Source organism: Neopelma chrysocephalum, unplaced genomic scaffold (genome assembly GCF_003984885.1).
Source record: "Neopelma chrysocephalum unplaced genomic scaffold, ASM398488v2 Primary Assembly neopelma1_336b, whole genome shotgun sequence".
In the NCBI taxonomy this organism is placed as follows: domain Eukaryota; kingdom Metazoa; phylum Chordata; class Aves; order Passeriformes; family Pipridae; genus Neopelma; species Neopelma chrysocephalum.
In genome coordinates, this window is record NW_020898000.1 from 21,179 (window position 1) to 38,081 (window position 16,903).

Below are 16,903 nucleotides of genomic sequence, written 5' to 3' on the forward strand. Positions count from 1 at the left end.
CAGGTTCTCCTGACAGGAACTGTGGCCTGTGGAGGCTCCGCAGGAGGAGGAGAGAGAACACCTGTTATGCCCTGACTGTCTCTCTCCCAATTCCCGATCTCCCTGCACCCCTGGAGGGGAGGTAGGTCCATCAGGAGTGAAGGTGGAAAGTTGAGCCCTGGGAAAAAAGGGGTGGGTGAGGGTAAGGGGTTGTGTTAGTTTTGTCTTTGTTTCTCATTATCCAAATCAATTGTAATTGGTAATAAATCAAACCAGTTTTCCCCAAGTCACAGTCTGCTTGCCTCTGACAGTGATTGGTAAGGGAGCACCATATTTTTACATCAGCCCATCAGCTTTTTCATCTTATCTCCCCCCTGTCCTGTGTGGGGAAGGGGAGAGACAGCACAGTGAGTGGACATCTGGCAGCTGGCCATGGTCAGCCCACCACAGCAGCAGACATTCATTTCTGCTACCCTAAGTGCTATTGGTGCCAGAAATGCTTGGCACAACCCCTGTGGTGTGGCTTATGGAAAGCCAGATGACTGTTGTTCATAAAAAACTGGGATAGAAGTTGTTTCTCTTAAGGTTTCCAACCTCCCTTGGCTGTGCTCTAGTTCTGTGGTGTCTCTGCCATCCACAGGTGTAAGACAGATGTGGTGGCGAGGTAGAAACAACTACATTTGACTGAGTGGAAGGGTGAGCCTTTCCTTGGCCAAGAGGTGTCCAGGGCAACAGGTGCTGCATTAATAACCTTTGTGTTAACAGAAATAGTAACTTTAATTTTTTTTTATAGATATGGGAACTGTGAACAGTGCTGGTGTGGCTGTGTGCTCTCTCTCTGCTCACTGGAAAAGAGGTTTTCCATTGTCAAACCTGAGTCTCTGGGACTGTACCCCTTATTGTTGCTGCTTTTGCTTCCTTCTTCCTCCTGAGAGAAAGGTTGGGAATTGAGGGGATTTAATCCCAATTAGTGCCTGGCACGATGCAAAGGTAGACAGCAAATCCAGGACCAGATTCAGGACCTGGGAAGTTGTAGCAGTGAGACAGGGCAGAGGTATTTCAGGGGAAGGGAAGCTTTAGGATCTGTAAGAGTGGGAGTTCAGTTGTTTTCCCACAGAGGGTTTGGAGTGGTTTCCATTGCTGTTCTATGTGGGGTATCTGTATTTTTAATCCTGTTCACTGGAGCTCACTGGAGGGGATCACGTGTGTTTTGTGCAGTGTTGAGTGGTGGCCAAGCAGCTTTCATTCAGTAGTCCAGTTCCAGCAAGGGATTCCTGTGCTGGTGCCATCACTAAAGTAGGAAAAATCTGGCTTGGATATTCCATGAGGTTTCTGATGTTGTAGTATTTCAGAATTGCATTGCTTCCAGGAAAAGGCTCGTCCTGACTTTGAATGCCTCCCTGAAGAGACTGAACTCATTGGGAGTGCGTTGCCAATTCCTGGCAGATGGGGCTGGTGAAGATGACAGTGACATGTGCAGGGACACTTCACTGGAATTTCCTCTTTCCCTCTCCACCATGTACTCTGATGTATTTGGAGTCCCAGAGGCTTGCAAAACAAAGATGTGATTCATGGTATTCTGCACATACTTTGTGGTAACTGTATTAATGCAGGAAGTTTATTTGTGGTCACTAAACCTTCAGTCATTTAAATCAGATTTAATCGTGGTTTAGGAGCAAAATTTCAGCCTTCCTGGAATCAATGGCAAAACCACTGTGGCCACTGGGATGAGATTTGACTTGTGGTGCTTTAACAAATGTGCCTCCTAAAAAAGCTTTCTGCTCCTAATTGTATTCCTTTGTTCTTTTCCCTCAGTCTTGTGAAGAAAACAATCTGAAGACAATGCATCCGTGACCCCTGATCCCAGTTTGCAAGTCAGGGCAATGGAAGTAGAGCATACTCCTCCCGTGACAGTTCCCAATGGATTTGCAAACAGGATTTTCCAAGCAAGCATGGAGGAAGGGAGCACTGATGCGCTGGAGGCCTGTGGTGCTGAGCACTGCACCTCCAGCGACGCAATCCCGAGCGAGCAGGAGGAAGCACCCAGATATAAGAAGACGACCAAGGGCAACCGGATTTGGAATTTCGTCAGACGAAAGAAAGGACTCTCCACGAGTAAAGACAGACCTCAGTCCATGATCCTGCTGGGAGTTACCTCTGAGGTCTCGGAATTGAAAAAGCCATCCTTCATGGAGAGGGTACGGTCATCAAAAAAGGGAAGATCCTCCAGGACACCCAAGAACGTGGATTTGAGAGCATCCAGAGCGCAGGTGGCGTGTGACCCCGAGGAGGAGCCTCCTGCCAGCAGGCAGAGAGCTGTCTACAGGGTGAAAAAGCTGGGAGACGGTCGGAGGCCCTCCCGCCACTCGTACGCGGGGTACATCGAGGATTTGGATTCCTCTTTTGAAGACATAGAGCTGAACATCAGCATTCCTGAACTTGATGCCACTGAAAGTAAATGTCTCAGGGATATTAGTGTCAGATTACACAGTGAGGATAATGATGGTAACTGCCACAGAATACCAGCCAGAAAGAGCGAGTCTTTGAATTTTGAAAACCTTAAGAGTCCTGCAGTTGCAGAAGGGGACAATCAAAAGAGGTGTGCTGTGCTCCCGCAGGAGAGCCGGAGAGGAAGGAGCTCTGATGTCTGGAGCTATCTGAAAGGAATTTCATTAACTAGCAAAGATAATTCAAAGCTTCCAGATCAAAGGGCTGAAACCAATTTCCAGAACTTAGAAAATAAAACTGATCATTCCTCTTCTTATTTTGACTTTGATACGAGATGTGAGGAGAATCCCAGCCAGCGGAAAAAATCCAATGGTGCCGCCAAGGCCACTCACTTTGGGGGGGTTGTGAGGTTCCTGACCAGCGTGGCCGAGGCAGCTCGAAGGCTGCGAGGCTCCTCAAGGGCGTTTTCCCCCGATGAGAAGAGGCCTCAGCGGAGTTTCCGAGGCTGGAGGCAGGATGTTGCCTCCCACAGAGAGGGCTTGGTTATTGAGAACGAGAGCGCAAAGGCCTTCTGCACGGTGGGAGCATGTCTGCAGTCCCCAGATTCGGGCACGTGGGAGAACCTGAGCTTTGAGAGTGTGGTGGGGAAGGAGCCCATGCAGCATTGCAGAACCACGGAAGGATCCAAAGAGGTTGGTTCCTCTGCCCTGGGCAGTGGGAATGACAGGGTTAATGGAACGTCACTTTTTCCTTTTGGGCCAGAACCATCCATCTCCCACCTGCCAGAGCTTGCAGATGGCTCTTTCACTGAGCTAAATAGCAAAGAGCCCTCTGAGGATCTGATTGAACTTCCCCAGATGACTCTGACTGACACGATTCAGGACTTGGGCAGTACTTCAGAAAAGACACAGGTCATGGGCAGAGACCTGCCACTTTCTCACGATCTTCCTATGAATAGTCTGGATGCTGTGGACCTGCATCCAGAAACTGAGGCTCAGATCCACCTTCCACTGGCATTGCTGACTAAACTTGATACTGAGGACATGTCTTGTGCTCCAGTGGTTGCTAAAGACATGGATCCATCTCCAGCAGTGGCTCAGGAGCTTTCAAAGGCAGAACTGGATATTCAGGACTTGAGAAATCCTGAGCTGCCTTTGCAAGACTCGTCTGGAGGTGAGCTGGGGACTCAAGACACTGGCAGTACCCTAGAGAGGATCGTGGGCAGGGACCTGCCACCTTCGCAGGATCTTGCTGTCAGTAATCTGGACGCTGCAGACCTGGGCTCTACTCCAGCTGCTGATGGTGACTTTTCTACAGTGACCAAGGCTCAGATCCACCTTCCACAGACATTGCCGACTAAACTTGGTACTGAGGACGTGGCTTGTGCCCCAGTGGTTGCTAAAGACACGGATCCATCTCCAGCAGTGGCTCAGGAGCTTTCAAAGGCAGAGCTGCATAATCAGGACTTGAGAAATCCTGAGCTGCCTTTGCAAGACTCGTCTGGAGGTGAGCTGGGGACTCAGGCCTCAGGCAGTACTCCAGAGAAGGCACAGGCTGTAGGCTGGGATGTGCCACCTTCTCAAGATCTTCCTGTGAATAAGCTGGATACTGTGGACTTGGGCCATTCTCCAGCTGCCAATGGCGACTTCTCTACAGTGACTGAGACTTTGATCCACCTTCCAGAGACAATCCCAACTGAGGAGACTGAAGACACTGTCAGTGCTCAGGAGAAGAGTCAGAACATGGGCAGGGACCTGCCACCTTCTCAAGATCTTCCTGTGAATATTCTGGATGCTGCAGACCTGGGCTGTTCTGCAGTTGCTGACGTTGACTTCTCTGTAGTGACTTTCTTGAAGTGTTCAACAGTGAAAAGGCAGGTTTTGGAGCAGACTGATGGCCGCTTTAAGAAGCGGGGAGCCACTTCATTTGTAGAACAGAACTCTGTGGAGATCACAGAAGGAGCGGAAGAGTTTAACTGCAGCTCAGAGTACCAGCCTTTCCAAGTGCACGTCTCCAGGATTGTCTCCTCTGGGCGGCTCAAAAATGGAAAGGTAGGAGTAACTTTGAGTAATGTGAGTAACTTTTACTATAATATCTGCACTGTTGTACATCCTAGGAAGCTGGTTTGTATGTGAAAGCATTTTTATACATCCTCATTGGACTTTTCAGTTCAGTAGATCATTCTGTGAATGGTGGCAGTAGACACAGCTTTTATATCAGTCTGAGTTACCTGGCATATCCCTGAGCTCTTAGTTAAACCTCCAGAGCTGCTTCTCCTGCAGCCCTTTGGCCATTTGTGTGTATCAGTACCTCTAGAAGAGGGTGGAGCAGAAGTTGGATGTAGGCACTACCTTTAATTTTTTTCCTCTTTACATTTAGTGCATTTGAAGTAGAAGCTCTTGAGAAGAGTGGTTTTGGCAAATGGAGAGTTTTGAAGTGTGCTGTGGACAAACAGCATTCAGCAATTGCACTGTGGCCCCTGTGTTTTCTTACCTAAAATGACAGTAGAGGTGGTAGGTTTTGGTTTTTACTGAATGATGGTGGTCACAACACAGCGTCCAGAATAGCTGTCAGAGTCCTGGCATGGAGTGCAAGAACAGAAAAATAAAAACACGTCTCGAAGAGCTCACTGAGTCATTGCTCTGGCAGATCTACTGAGCTTTGTCCCTGCTCCAAACATGTCAGAAGTTGTGTGGCATCAGTAGTTTGTGCTGAGCCTGTAGTGGAACGCCTTGCTTAGGATCTGGGTACATAATATGAGCAAAATACCTTCTTAATGTGACTCTATGCCAAGAGGGGTCTGGTCAGCACTTCCCTGCATCTGTCTGTACACAAAATGATGTTTCCTTTTGGGATGTTAAATACCCAGCCCTGAATGAGAGGTGGGCAGTGATGGTGGCTCTAATCACGGCAGGACATTCCTGTTTGGTACAAGCAAGTCTTTCAAAGCCCTTAAAATTGTCAAAACATTTAAGTGGACATTGTATTGTGCAGTAGGTTCCGGGTATTACAAACCTGTCTTGTCTAGCTTAATGCTAGGAAACCTCAGAAGTCCCGTGGATAAGGGAGGGAGATGTATGGCATGAGAAAAGGGCTCCTGAAGCTGACAGACTATCCCATAACTCTCATCCCATCGCTTTATCACCTGCACAAGTGTATCTGTGCAGCAGAAAGTGTGAGCAGTGACAGTCCTATCAGCTGTGCCAGTCTCTGTCACTCTGTGCCAGTTGTGGAATTGTGGGAAAACCATGGCAGGACCCAATGTGATCAGCTCAGCTGGTTCCCTGCTGATGAGACGAAGCTGAAATTATGACTTTTTTTTTTTAAGGTGCCAGGTAGGGAAATTGGGTCAGTTTTGTGAAGAAACTTCCTCCTTTCCTTTCGGGCTTGGAGAGACCAGAGATATTCCAGAAGTGATGACGCTGTTCCCTGTTGGAAAAGGGGTCACTGTAGCTTCTGAGCCAAGAGGGGAAGCGTTTGAAAATTGGCAGCAAATTAGAAATGATGGGGGGAAACAATCTGAAGTTCTGACTCCTAGCTAAAACGGGCAGGAGCATTGTTAGCTATTCCTGGATTTGTTTTTCTGCTCTGTTTTGTGTAATACAACAAATTACGGACAGCTCACTGTGTAATTCCAGGCACTCCAGAGGTGGGGCGAGTAGTGGTTGCTCACTTCTTGTGGTCTCTGGAAGAAATGTTTTTAGGAGGAGCTTGAGAGGGCTGTGGTTTGATATCCCTTCGCAGGGACTAAGCAAGATAAGAGAGGCACCAAAGGATTGAGTGGAGCAGAGAAGAACAGTGCAGGGCAGCCATATCTCCACTGGCTGAGGGCAGTGGCTGCATGTGTGGTCCCTGGGCAGAATCCCAGCTCAGCTGTGTGAACAGGAGATGCTGTAAGTCCCAGCTCAGCTGCTGCAGGTTACAAACATTACCAAGAAGCTTAAATATGGTGCTTGAGATAACTGGGCAGGAAACCTCCCCCGCGTTCCCGTCGAGCGTGGCGGTAGCAGCGCGACCTCTGGGCTGCCGCCGCTTCCTCCCTGGGCAGGAGCAGCCGTGGGGTGGAAGGGAGAGCAGAGAGCCCCCTCCTGGGTTGTAAACACCTCCTGCATCCCAGAGACTCACCCTGCAGATTTGGAAATGGATTGTCAGCAGCAGCAAACCCGGAGCAGTCAAAGTGAGGCTAATGGAAGGATGCTCTGGGATGGGAACAGACCTGGAGAGTCCTCCAGCAGCTCCAGTAACAACTGACCTGAGATCCCCCAGGGATTTGCTCGCCTATCTCTCATCAGGGAGCGGCACTTGGAAACGTTTGACCAAAAATAAACGTGGAAGAGGAGGAACTTCAGCCTGAGCGTGACAGCGGCAGCAAACTCCAGCCTCTTATTGTTTTAGGGCTAAATCCAGCTCTTTGCTGGCACCTGTTCCCCAGGACAGTTGTTGGCCCTGCTGCCTCCAGGCTGCTGTGATTAACTGAAGGCTTTGTATTTTAAGGGAAATGCTCAACCTCAAGCAGGGAGAAGGTGCTGCCAGGCCAGGGTGGCTTGGCTTGGCTTGGCTTGGCTTGGCTTGGCTTGGCCAGCTGCTGTAGGCAAGTTCCCCAGCAGTTTTACAGTTTGTGAGCAGTGTAGGGAAGAAAGTATTTTCCAAACAACTTCCACATTGTCCCACAGAAAGCGCAAAAGTACTGGTTCCTGCTGAGGCTCGTGCCCAAATCTGTGAGGAGCTGATGTGAGAGGCTGAGGCTGGTGTAGTACCAGGGATGCTGGAGTGGTGTTTGGGGGACATACATGTTGGTTCTGGCAGTAAGTAAATCTGTTTAGCTGTACTCTCCTGCAATTAATGCTCCTGTTTCTTGCTTTCCTGGCCTTGCCTTTTAAAGTTGTAATGTCTTTGGGCAGGAGCTAACCGATTTTATGGGTAAGTAACAGCTCAGCAGGATTTGATCTTTGTGCTGTAAAGGAAATAGCATTGCAACAGCATTTAATAAGAGCAGCTGTAGAAAGGTAGAACCCACTTACTTCTCAAACTGTCCCCCTGACAATTGCTTTCAGACACCATCCCAAGTTCTCCTGTGCTCTGGAAACTTGTGAAACAGTGGAGATAAAATGTTTTGAAGAATTGGAAGAACAGTAAAGGTCATATAGATTCTAATGGGAAATTAATTACTCCATTCACACTGCTGCATCTCTGGAATGAAGGTGCCTTCCTTGTTTTGTGAGAGATGAGAAATGGAGTAAAAGATGAGATGGAGGCTTTACTAAGTTTTGGACAGTTGCAAACTCTAGAAATTTCCATTTTCCATGCCTCCACTGAAGGGAATTATCCTCATCCTGCCTCTAAAGCATCCCAGTAGGAAGACTGCTGCTGCAGGGAGTCAGTCATAGCCCCAGGAATTGTCTTTGACCACTTGTAGTAGCTTGAGATGACGTTGAAGTGTAAGGAAGCTTTGATACCACGTAGATTAGTTTGCAGTTCCAGCTTCACATCAGGGTTTCAAACTACATGTTGTGTCCTTGGACAAGGTTTGTGGGGGATTTGATACCTCCTTTGGAATGACATGAGGAAAGGTTGCAAGAATATGCATCTGAGATCATATTTTAGGTATCAGTTTAGAGTTTTTAGGGCCCAGAAACAACTGTTGGATTTATTGCCGGCAGAGATCGTCCCTGCTCATCCCAGAGCCACCCACTGGGACTGAGCCCCGTGGATCTTTTGGGTTCGTGTCACCCTCGCAGTGACAGAGCAGAGGGGTTTCACTGCAGTCTTTCTGTGCCCTCTGCTGGCTCATTCGTGAAATAGGAGGTGATTTTTATGGAACAGCAAACCTTCCCTTTTTCCCTAGGATTTTGGATTTTATCTCCAGAAAGTTTGCAGCCTCCTGCTTGCTTCTGGCTGTTGTGGCTGTGCACAGACACCAGTTGTGTTTGTGGGGCCGTTCTCCGGGGGAATTAGGATTGCCAGAAGTGGGACAATGACATTTCTACAGGCTTGCCAACCTGGGCAAGCGGTGTGTGAACCATGGGATGAGGTGCCAGGCCAGTGGGATGCCCAGGTTTTCCAGACAGTTTGGTTTCAGGGCTCTGTAAGGCGCAGTGTGATCAAACTCACTCCTCAGCATCACAGCAGATGCTTCTCTTGAGCAGCTGTTGAGTTTTTGCCTCTTAGGGGCCAACCTGTCCCAGTGCTCCCTGCTGTGGAGTGTGATGGTGCTCTGAGTGGCCCAGAGGGCTGGGGCAGGGTCGGTGCTTTCAGGCATTAATAGGTTTGGTGGTTCCTGCACTGTGTGCTCTGTGTGGGAAAATGGGAGCCTCTCCCTGTGCAGTGGGTCCGACTGGAAGCACAGGCTTACTGATTTGCCTGAGCGTGCACATGCCAGAGGATGGGTTTGCAGATCTGCTGTCTGATAGCTGGGGCATATCTCAGATCCTCCCACAGGTTTGGGGTTTTGCTTTAGTGCAGCTGCAAGTGTCTTTTCACGAGAGGAAGATACAGCAACTTTTTTTTCTGTGTTTGATGAGAAGTTGCAGGTGATGCCCAGCAAGTTCATAGTGACCTTTAGCTTGAGATTGTTTTATTGTCTCTCTGCTGCAGAACATGTCGGGAGCAGCTGCAGAGATGGGATTGCTGAGTCAATTTATTCCTTCCCTCCCACTCTTGAATGGCACTGACCAGGAAGTGGTGTCTTGGAGAGTTGATCTTCAGAGCTCTCTTCATCTCCTGGTTATTCAGTTCCTCAGTCTGCTGCTTACAAAAGACTTTATAGTCCTTCCAAATTAAGAAACAGTGCTTTACTTTCCAAATCCTGCTGTTGCCAAAAGAGCACTGTATTCCTGTCTGCAGTGAGGTGCAATTTACTTGCAGAATTAAGATTTGGGGTATTTATGGCTTTCAATATGGTTATGTCTGACAATCATCTTATTTTTAGAGAAGACAAAACCTCTAAAGCCTATCTCCAAGCTGTTCAGATTTTTGTATTCGTAATAACCATGAGGTGCTAGGAAAATCTTGAATTAAAGCCTATATTTAGTGCTATCTGTAGTGGGGTAGAGGTTTTTTTTGGGAAACATATTTTTAGCATTGTCAGGGAAAGGCAGGTTGAGTGTGCAAAGCTGAAGGGCTTCGCATGTATATATAACCAGCCACAGAACACATGGATAATTGAGATTTCCACATGTTTTGCTTGTTGTGTCTCATTCCCAGGCTCAAAAGTTACAACAGGCCACCTCTGTGGTGCCATCAGAGTAGTGATAGGAATGGGAACCTCTGGGTCTGTGCTAAAGGGGCTGTGTGTGCAAAACTTCCCTGGATGGAAGGTTTTCTTTGGCTTTTACCTCCTCCCAGCTGTTACCCAGCCCAGAGGAGTGTCCTGGGTCACTGGATACAGTGCTGGGAGCAGGCAATGGGAGATGGAGCCTTAATTCATCCACAGCTTCCCACTGTGCCTTTGGGGTAATTACAGCCTGTCTGCTTTAAATGAAAATAAGAGCCCATCAGTGAAAACGGGCTGCTGGAGTCCTGAGACATCCACCAAACCATCCCAGGCACTCAGCTATTATCAGGGCCCTGGAAGTGTGATGGGTGTATCTCTGATGGGGGGCAGAAGCCTCCCAGAAGGAAACACCTCCTGTCTGCTTCTCCTGACCTTTGTCAAATGATTTTTCTTCTGATTTCTTGACTCTAAGATTATACACAAGACTTCCATGGTGTCACATGTCATAGAGAATAAAATGAAAAGTAGGAGTTTGAATTGTGATGTTTTTACAAAGGACATTCCATTCTGCAAAATGTCACGGCACAGTTGTCTTTTTCAGGAACTTTTCCTCCTGGAATAGAAAAATAAAAGTTGGAGTGAGGAAACCTCCAACATTTTTCTCCAGTTAGCTCTATATGCTAATTCTTTGGGTTACCAACTGTTAAGGTATAACTGGGTATTTGACCACTATATGGGTGCTTCCATCAACTGGAACTATTTTACTCATGCAAGTAATATTTGATAGACCAGTAACATGTCTTGTTAGCTGATGTCATCAGTCAGCTCCAGAGAAACTGCTGTGATAATTTCTGCTTTCCTCTGTGAATCTTTTAGGAAAAATAGTTGGTCTAGTTTTGCTAAAAATGTACCTGGGTGTTTTCAGAGAAGGAGGTCCCAGATTTCTTATAAGTGCTGTGGTTTGCCCCATCCTTGCTTTTGGACCATCTGAAACATCGCAAGGGCTGTAAGGTGTGTTCTCCCAGGAGATAAGACACACTGTAATAACTGAAAAAAAGGACAAAACCAATTGCTGTGGTGGCTGCTACAAACATTAGAGAGAAAATGGTGTTAGAGGGGTGTGTTGTTGATGACCCCTGTAATGGATGGTCAGAGGAACCTGCAGAGATTCCCCTCATGGGCCTGCCCCTGATCTGTGACTCACCAGCTTCACCTGGGACCTGCCTGATGATCTGAAGTCTGGCTGACCCTGGCTGCCATCTCCAGGCCTGGCCTGGTCCTTTGCTCTGGTGGGGCTGGCGGGTGAGACCCCATCCTGCCAACCAGTTTATGTCCTTGGCTGCTGTTTGCTATCCCTTAGCAAGCAGCCAGCCCTCATTGCACATTGTGAAGCCAACCCCAGATGTTTTATCTGGTCCTGTGTCCTCAGCACCAGCTAATTCCCTCCTGCATGTGCTCCTGCTGGGAGCTGGGAACGTGAGAGTAGCCTAAATGCTGTGCTGGAAGCAGATAGCTCCATTGGTGTTACTCCCAGAAGTGCCTTGGTCGCTCAATGCCACTGGGAGCTGTTGGACTCAAACACTGCTGTGTTCCAGGGATGAGCCCCCTGCAATGGGGGCACTGGGGGCTCCAGCAGCAGAGCCAGCAGGTCTTGATCTCGCAGTCAGACATGCAGCGGGCAGTCCGAGGTGTGCTCTGTCCTGGAAATTCTGTGTATTGTTATATGTTCTGTGATTGCTTTGCCTGAAGTTTGACTCACTGGTAAAATTCTTCTCTGTCCCTTCTTTTGGCAGCCAGTGTCCCATCCTCCTCAGCCGTCCCCACAAGCGCCACCCTTCAAGGTCTTGGTGGAGAGGTGCCGCTCGGAGCCGCTGTCGCAGAGCACCCCGCAGGGGCTGGACCAGCTGGGCGGGCGCATGCAGCACCTGCTGCGGCGGCGTGGTGAGTAGCTCTGCATCTTCCTCCCCCGGGTGTCTCGGTGCCACCCCTCCTGCAGAGCCAGCCAAGGGTGGGATGGGTGCAAAAGTGAGGAATGTGGCTCGTTACACGCCTGGCATCAGGTGAGGGAGCTCCGATAGCCCCATACTGAGGAGTTGCTTTCTGGCTAATAAGGTCTCTTTGTGTATAGCGTGTTTAGGAAATAAGGCTGCTTTCTCTCTTTAATGTGTCTGAACACAGTCCCTGTAATTTGGTTATGAGAAGATGAACAGGTAGGCACATAAGGTGTAAAAGGTGTTCAGCAACTTCTGTGTGAGTTTACATTTGGTAGTTTTCTCTGTCCTCTTAGAATCCTCTGTCGTGAGTACTCATCGTTTGGAGGTGGTGAGTGGTGATGGATGCTGAGATCACAACTCAAGTCTCGTTTGTTGGGAAAGACAACAAGAAGTGAGGAGTTGTTTTTCCTCTTGTGCTTGGGTACTTTTCTTCATCAAGAAGGGAATCTCATGAGCCAAAGACTGGGGTGAGCTGTCCTGCGTTTGTCCTGCTCACGATGCTAGAGAGAGCACTACGGAATGTATTTGCTGGCAGGGTCTTGTGTTGGCAGGTAAATTGGCTGATGGTTGAATAGATGACATCATTTTTGAACCTCCTAATTAAAGAGATTGATAATTAGAGTAAGGAGATGATTTCCTGAAGGGATACTGCTGGCATGAAGAATCCTGTGATTTAGCAATGGGCAAGCACGGGAGTGCTGCCAGACTGTGCTGGCATCGCTCGGGAGCGCACCGGGGATCCAAGCAGTTGATGGATGGTGGCAGCACATCAGGGTTGAGAACAACTAGGAAGGACAAGGCAAATTGGCTGCCTCTTCTGTGAGTTGCTGGCTGTGCTGTCGGGGTGCACACGTTGCTGGCACATGGGGAGTCACCCACATCTCAGCGGGAGCGTTCCCAGGTTTACCGCCGCTCCCAGGTGCTACTCCATGGCCCGTGGGCGCTGGAGCCGGGAGCAGCCTGCTGCTATAATCGGCATCGTGCTGCAGCCTGGCTCTCCCTGAGCCTCCAAAGTGAAGTGTGTATTGCTAAAAATAGCAGCAGGCTGCCTGCATCAGCATCAGTGTTCAGGAAATAGGTCTCAGTGCAATCTCTCTCCCAGCAACGCTGGAAGAAAATCAGGATTGCTGCCCACCCAGCCTGCAGCAGGGCCCCTGCTCCGCTGCTCTCAGTACTGGGCAAAGCAGGGCCCCAACCTGTTTGGTTTGGGGGTCTCCACTCTCCCAAAGCCTGGGACCATTTGTGCTGGTTTCAAACCCCTCATGACTGACAGTCTGAAAGCTCTGCCTGGGTTAGAGGCACATAAGGAAATAGAAATTCAGCACTGTGCATCTTGTAGGGAAGAATTCTAGAATATGGCTGTTTTCTGTAGGTGCCTTTCTCCGTGAGAGGGATGACAAGGCTCCAGGGGTTGGGAACAGCCGTGGGGGTGTGGTTACACATCCATGTGCCCTGCCTGGCCCACACGTACCTGTGCTGGCAGCTGCTGGGGGGCAGGTGCGGTGCCCAGCCCTGTTTCCTTCCTCCCAGTGCCTGTGCCTCCAGGCCAGATGGAAGCCTGATGGAAAAAGGGATTAATCGCTTGCTAATTGTGGGAGGGAAAGACTCTGGTCTCACACAGAATGGCAGCCTCACCTCAAAATGAGAGTGGGATAGGATGGGGAGATGAAAATTTGGGTTGATTGGAAAAGTAGAGCTCATTTGCCTCTCCTTTGCAAGCTGCTTTGTGCCTGGGTACATGCCATCTGCAGGGCCAGGCTGAGGTTTGGTGTAAGTGGTATTGCTTGCTTAAAACTAGAGCAGAACTGCATCTGTGAGGGGCTGGCCTGAAATGCTTGGGGTGAGAACTAGCCCAGTTTCCTTAAAAAAAACAAGCTTTTTTTGCCTTTTCCATTTTTGTTTTCTCCAAGACCTGGCGTCATATAGCCCACAGTGACTGTCCAGCTGGGAATTCTGCAGGTCCTGCTACAGTGGTGCTGGTGTCAGTGATGGCCAGGGAGCTGTTGCCCTGTGTGTGCAGACGGGGGTCTCCTGCTTCCTGGAGCTCCTGGCGGAGCATCCTGGCTCCACACCCAGACTGTCTGACCCCACCTCGGGATGTGGCTCCAGGCTCTGCTCTCTTGTGCCTGTGTTTTTGTAGTATCCAAGCTGCACTATTTCTCTTGTATCCCAAGAGCACTGAATAAAGCACCTAAATATACCCTCTGCTCTCTTTTTCTAAAGGAGAGGTTGAATGAGTCTCTTGCAAACAATTTTGTTTCTTTCATTTAAAAGAACAGCCTCCGCCCCCAGCCTGAGCTAAAGCACAGCATTTATCTTTTGTCATTCTTTTTTTTTTTCCCCCTTCCTGTGGATTTTCTCCTGGCAGCTGAGAACGAACAGGCTTCAAAGACTCTGAAGGTGCGCGGGAACTGCAGGAACGGTGGCCGTCGGTGGAACCTCTTCAAGCCTGGAGCTGAGAAACTGCAGATCAGTAGGGTAAGGTGCAGTGTGGAATGTGCCTCTGCCTGTCTCAGGGGTGGGATTTACCTGCTATGTGTGCAGCCTGGCAAACTAACAATCTGCTTTGCTAACAGCTCCCTCAGGCCGTGGTTCCTCCAGCCACACACGGGGATTTTTTTGTTATTAGAGTTATTTGGTGGCAATAAAAGAACAGGTGTATTATGCTTTCCCCTGAATTAGCTTTCCTTCAATGTGTATTGGAATCTTTCTGGTGTGATGGAGGCACTGAGCCTCCATTCCCTGTGGCTGAATGTCCCTTGCAGGTGATGTTCCACATCACCTTTAGATCTGCTCCATGGTTTTGATGGATTTATTTTTGCCCCTCCTTTTTTAGTCATGTGTCCTTTGAGTTTGGTACTGCCCCCAGCACCGTCTCAGTGACAAATTCATGTCATTGATTCTCTCCCAAAGTGTTTTGCAGATAGAGGCACAATCCACTTTGTTCTTTTTCTGTGAATGATGCTTCTCGCAGGGGAAGTAAAAGCTGTCGTGGGCCTGGGGATGTTCACGTCTTTCTCTGGGAAAAATTCAGGAAAATATGGCAAAAATTGCATAATTTGTCTGATACGTTTCCTTGCTTGGGTGGGGCTTGGTTTTTTTTGCTGTGCTTGAGGTCTGGAGACCTTGGCTATTCCATGATCTTGTTTTGGATTTGTAGTATTTGTGAGTCTGGTTTCACTGGTACCCAATATATCACACTCTGGGTTGTCCAAAACCCAACAGATTTTCTAGCTTGCAATGTAGTGCAAGGAGAGTTTTCTAGTGAGTATGGCAGAAGAATTTTGGCCCTTGTTGTTCCTCTAGGACAGACAAACACAGGATGATCTGGGAGCCAGGAATTTCCCTGCTGGAATCGAGAGGGGGGACTGACCTGTGGTTGTGTCTCTGTGGCTCTTTCCCGCCCCACTACTGTCCTTCCCTACCAGACCTCTATTGTATTCGTTTTCCCTTTGATATCTGATGAACTGCCTTCCTGAAATGTGATTTCCAGGGAGGACCTGGCCTCTGTGCCTGTTTTTCCATCATACAAGCAGTAAGTTGGCAGTAAATGAGACTGACTTCTCCATCCTTGGGTTGGGTGTTGGATTCCAGGGAACACGTGCAGGGATGGACCATTGGTTTTTCGGTCACTTGTGCCTTTCTGGGATGCCATTTTGCATCACTGCTGTTTTCTTTCCTGATTTTTTTGTGGGCTGAGATAAAAGCCAGAGGGATAGATAAGACAGGGAGTTCAGCCCTTCCTTTTCTCTCCCTTCCCTTTGGGTCTTACCTTGCTTTCCAGACATGAACTGCTTCTTTCAGCTCAGAAAGGCTGTTTTAGTTTTAGACAAGCTGAACATCCAAAGCTTGGATCATCTAAGTTCCTGGAAGATAGATTCAGATCCAATAAAGCTGTTTGTCCTTGGGGCCACGACAGAGGCAGGTGACTGCAGAGCAGTACAGCAGTGAAGTATCCTGTTGTACAGTGTGCAGGTCTGACCTTGGAATGTCATCAGGTCTGCTATTCATTAACTGTTTCCATGTTCAGAATCTGGTACTGACCAGTGCATGGATATATTTGGTCTACTTTAATCACTTTATTAATCTCTGAAGAGGAGCCTTTGCAGCTTTCACAGCTGTCCTTGAGGCCCTCCTGGAAGCCAAGGTGCTGTTCTGTTTTGACACAGAATTGCTCCTGAATGGTCCATATCCTGAGCTGTTTCTGGTTGTATACAGAGCCTGATATGAGAGACCCTTAGAGAGCCAGTGGAAAACTGAAACCTCTGCAAACCAAAAGCCCTGCTGAAGTTTGAGAAGGCTTAGCTAAGAAACTCTGCTTCTCCAGTAGTGGTATCTAGGGAAGATGTGGAGCTGGAAGGGGACATGAGCTTCTCACGAGCACAGAGATCTGTGGGTGGTGTTTGGCTCAGACACGGCCATGCCAAAGGTCTGTGCACCACTGGGCAGAGAACAGAGACTTGTTCAGAGCTACCATTAGGCAGCTTGTTGCTCAGCCTGAATTATGGCAAACAGGCAGGTGTGAAACCTCTGCTGGGGTTTATAAATCAGGGGTACTGTGCCAGTGCTGCAAGAGCAGGATCTCTAAATGTGGCTCACAACAGCAGTGCTGGAAAACTCATCTGTTGCCTCTGCCCCAAGCTCAATGAAGATCTGCAGGTCTGTAAATCATCTCTTTGCCAGAAAGAAATTTGTACTCTGGCAAGATTTATAAATTTGAGGTAAGACTTGTGGGCTTGGCTGTGTCGCTTGTCAGGTGCCTTCACTGACAGCTGACACCAGTCAGGTGACAGAGCTAGTGCAGAAAGGGGTGATTTATACTTCCAAAGCAGAGGCCAGGCTTCTGCAGAAACTGTGCCTGATTTTCTTCTTGGATGGGAGTGTGTGAGCTGAGGAGAGAGCAAGAGGAGACTGGCAAAGCATCAGGCTTGTCTTAGGGGCACCAGGGCCATCCTGGCCCTCGGAGGGGTGAGGGTGGTTGTGCAAGAAGAGCACTGATACATTGGTATCACTGCATGGCCTTCAAAACTCCAAAGCTGTTGATGAGCAGCTGCTTTGTGAACCCTCAGAAGCTGCTTCTTCTTTGCTCTGCACAACGTGCAGATTTTGGCAAGAACATTCCCCTCTTCTTTCTTTTTTATTTCTTTCTTTTTTTTTTAATTGTGGAGTTGTATGTGTGAGTTAGAAATGGCATCTCTTAACTACCTGCTAACCCAGAAGTCTGGGCTGAGGGGCTGATCCTAAGCCCAAGGAGGAATCCCCTTATCAA

At 48.6% G+C, this 16,903-nt stretch overlaps 1 protein-coding gene across 4 annotated transcripts in view; it reads left to right on the top strand.

Moving 5' to 3' along the window:
* ARHGEF9 (Cdc42 guanine nucleotide exchange factor 9) overlaps nt 1–16,903 on the top strand; it is a 204,332-nt gene that overhangs the window by 20,949 nt on the left and 166,480 nt on the right. For all 4 annotated transcript variants that reach the window (XM_027705515.1, XM_027705513.1, XM_027705516.1 and 1 more), the window contains exons 2-5: nt 1,795–3,402; nt 4,045–4,478; nt 11,434–11,581; nt 14,003–14,112. In XM_027705515.1, coding sequence (XP_027561316.1) covers nt 1,863–3,402; nt 4,045–4,478; nt 11,434–11,581; nt 14,003–14,112 — 2,232 coding nt within the window. In that variant the 5' untranslated portion in view covers nt 1,795–1,862. The remainder of the gene's footprint in view (nt 1–1,794; nt 3,403–4,044; nt 4,479–11,433; nt 11,582–14,002; nt 14,113–16,903) is intronic.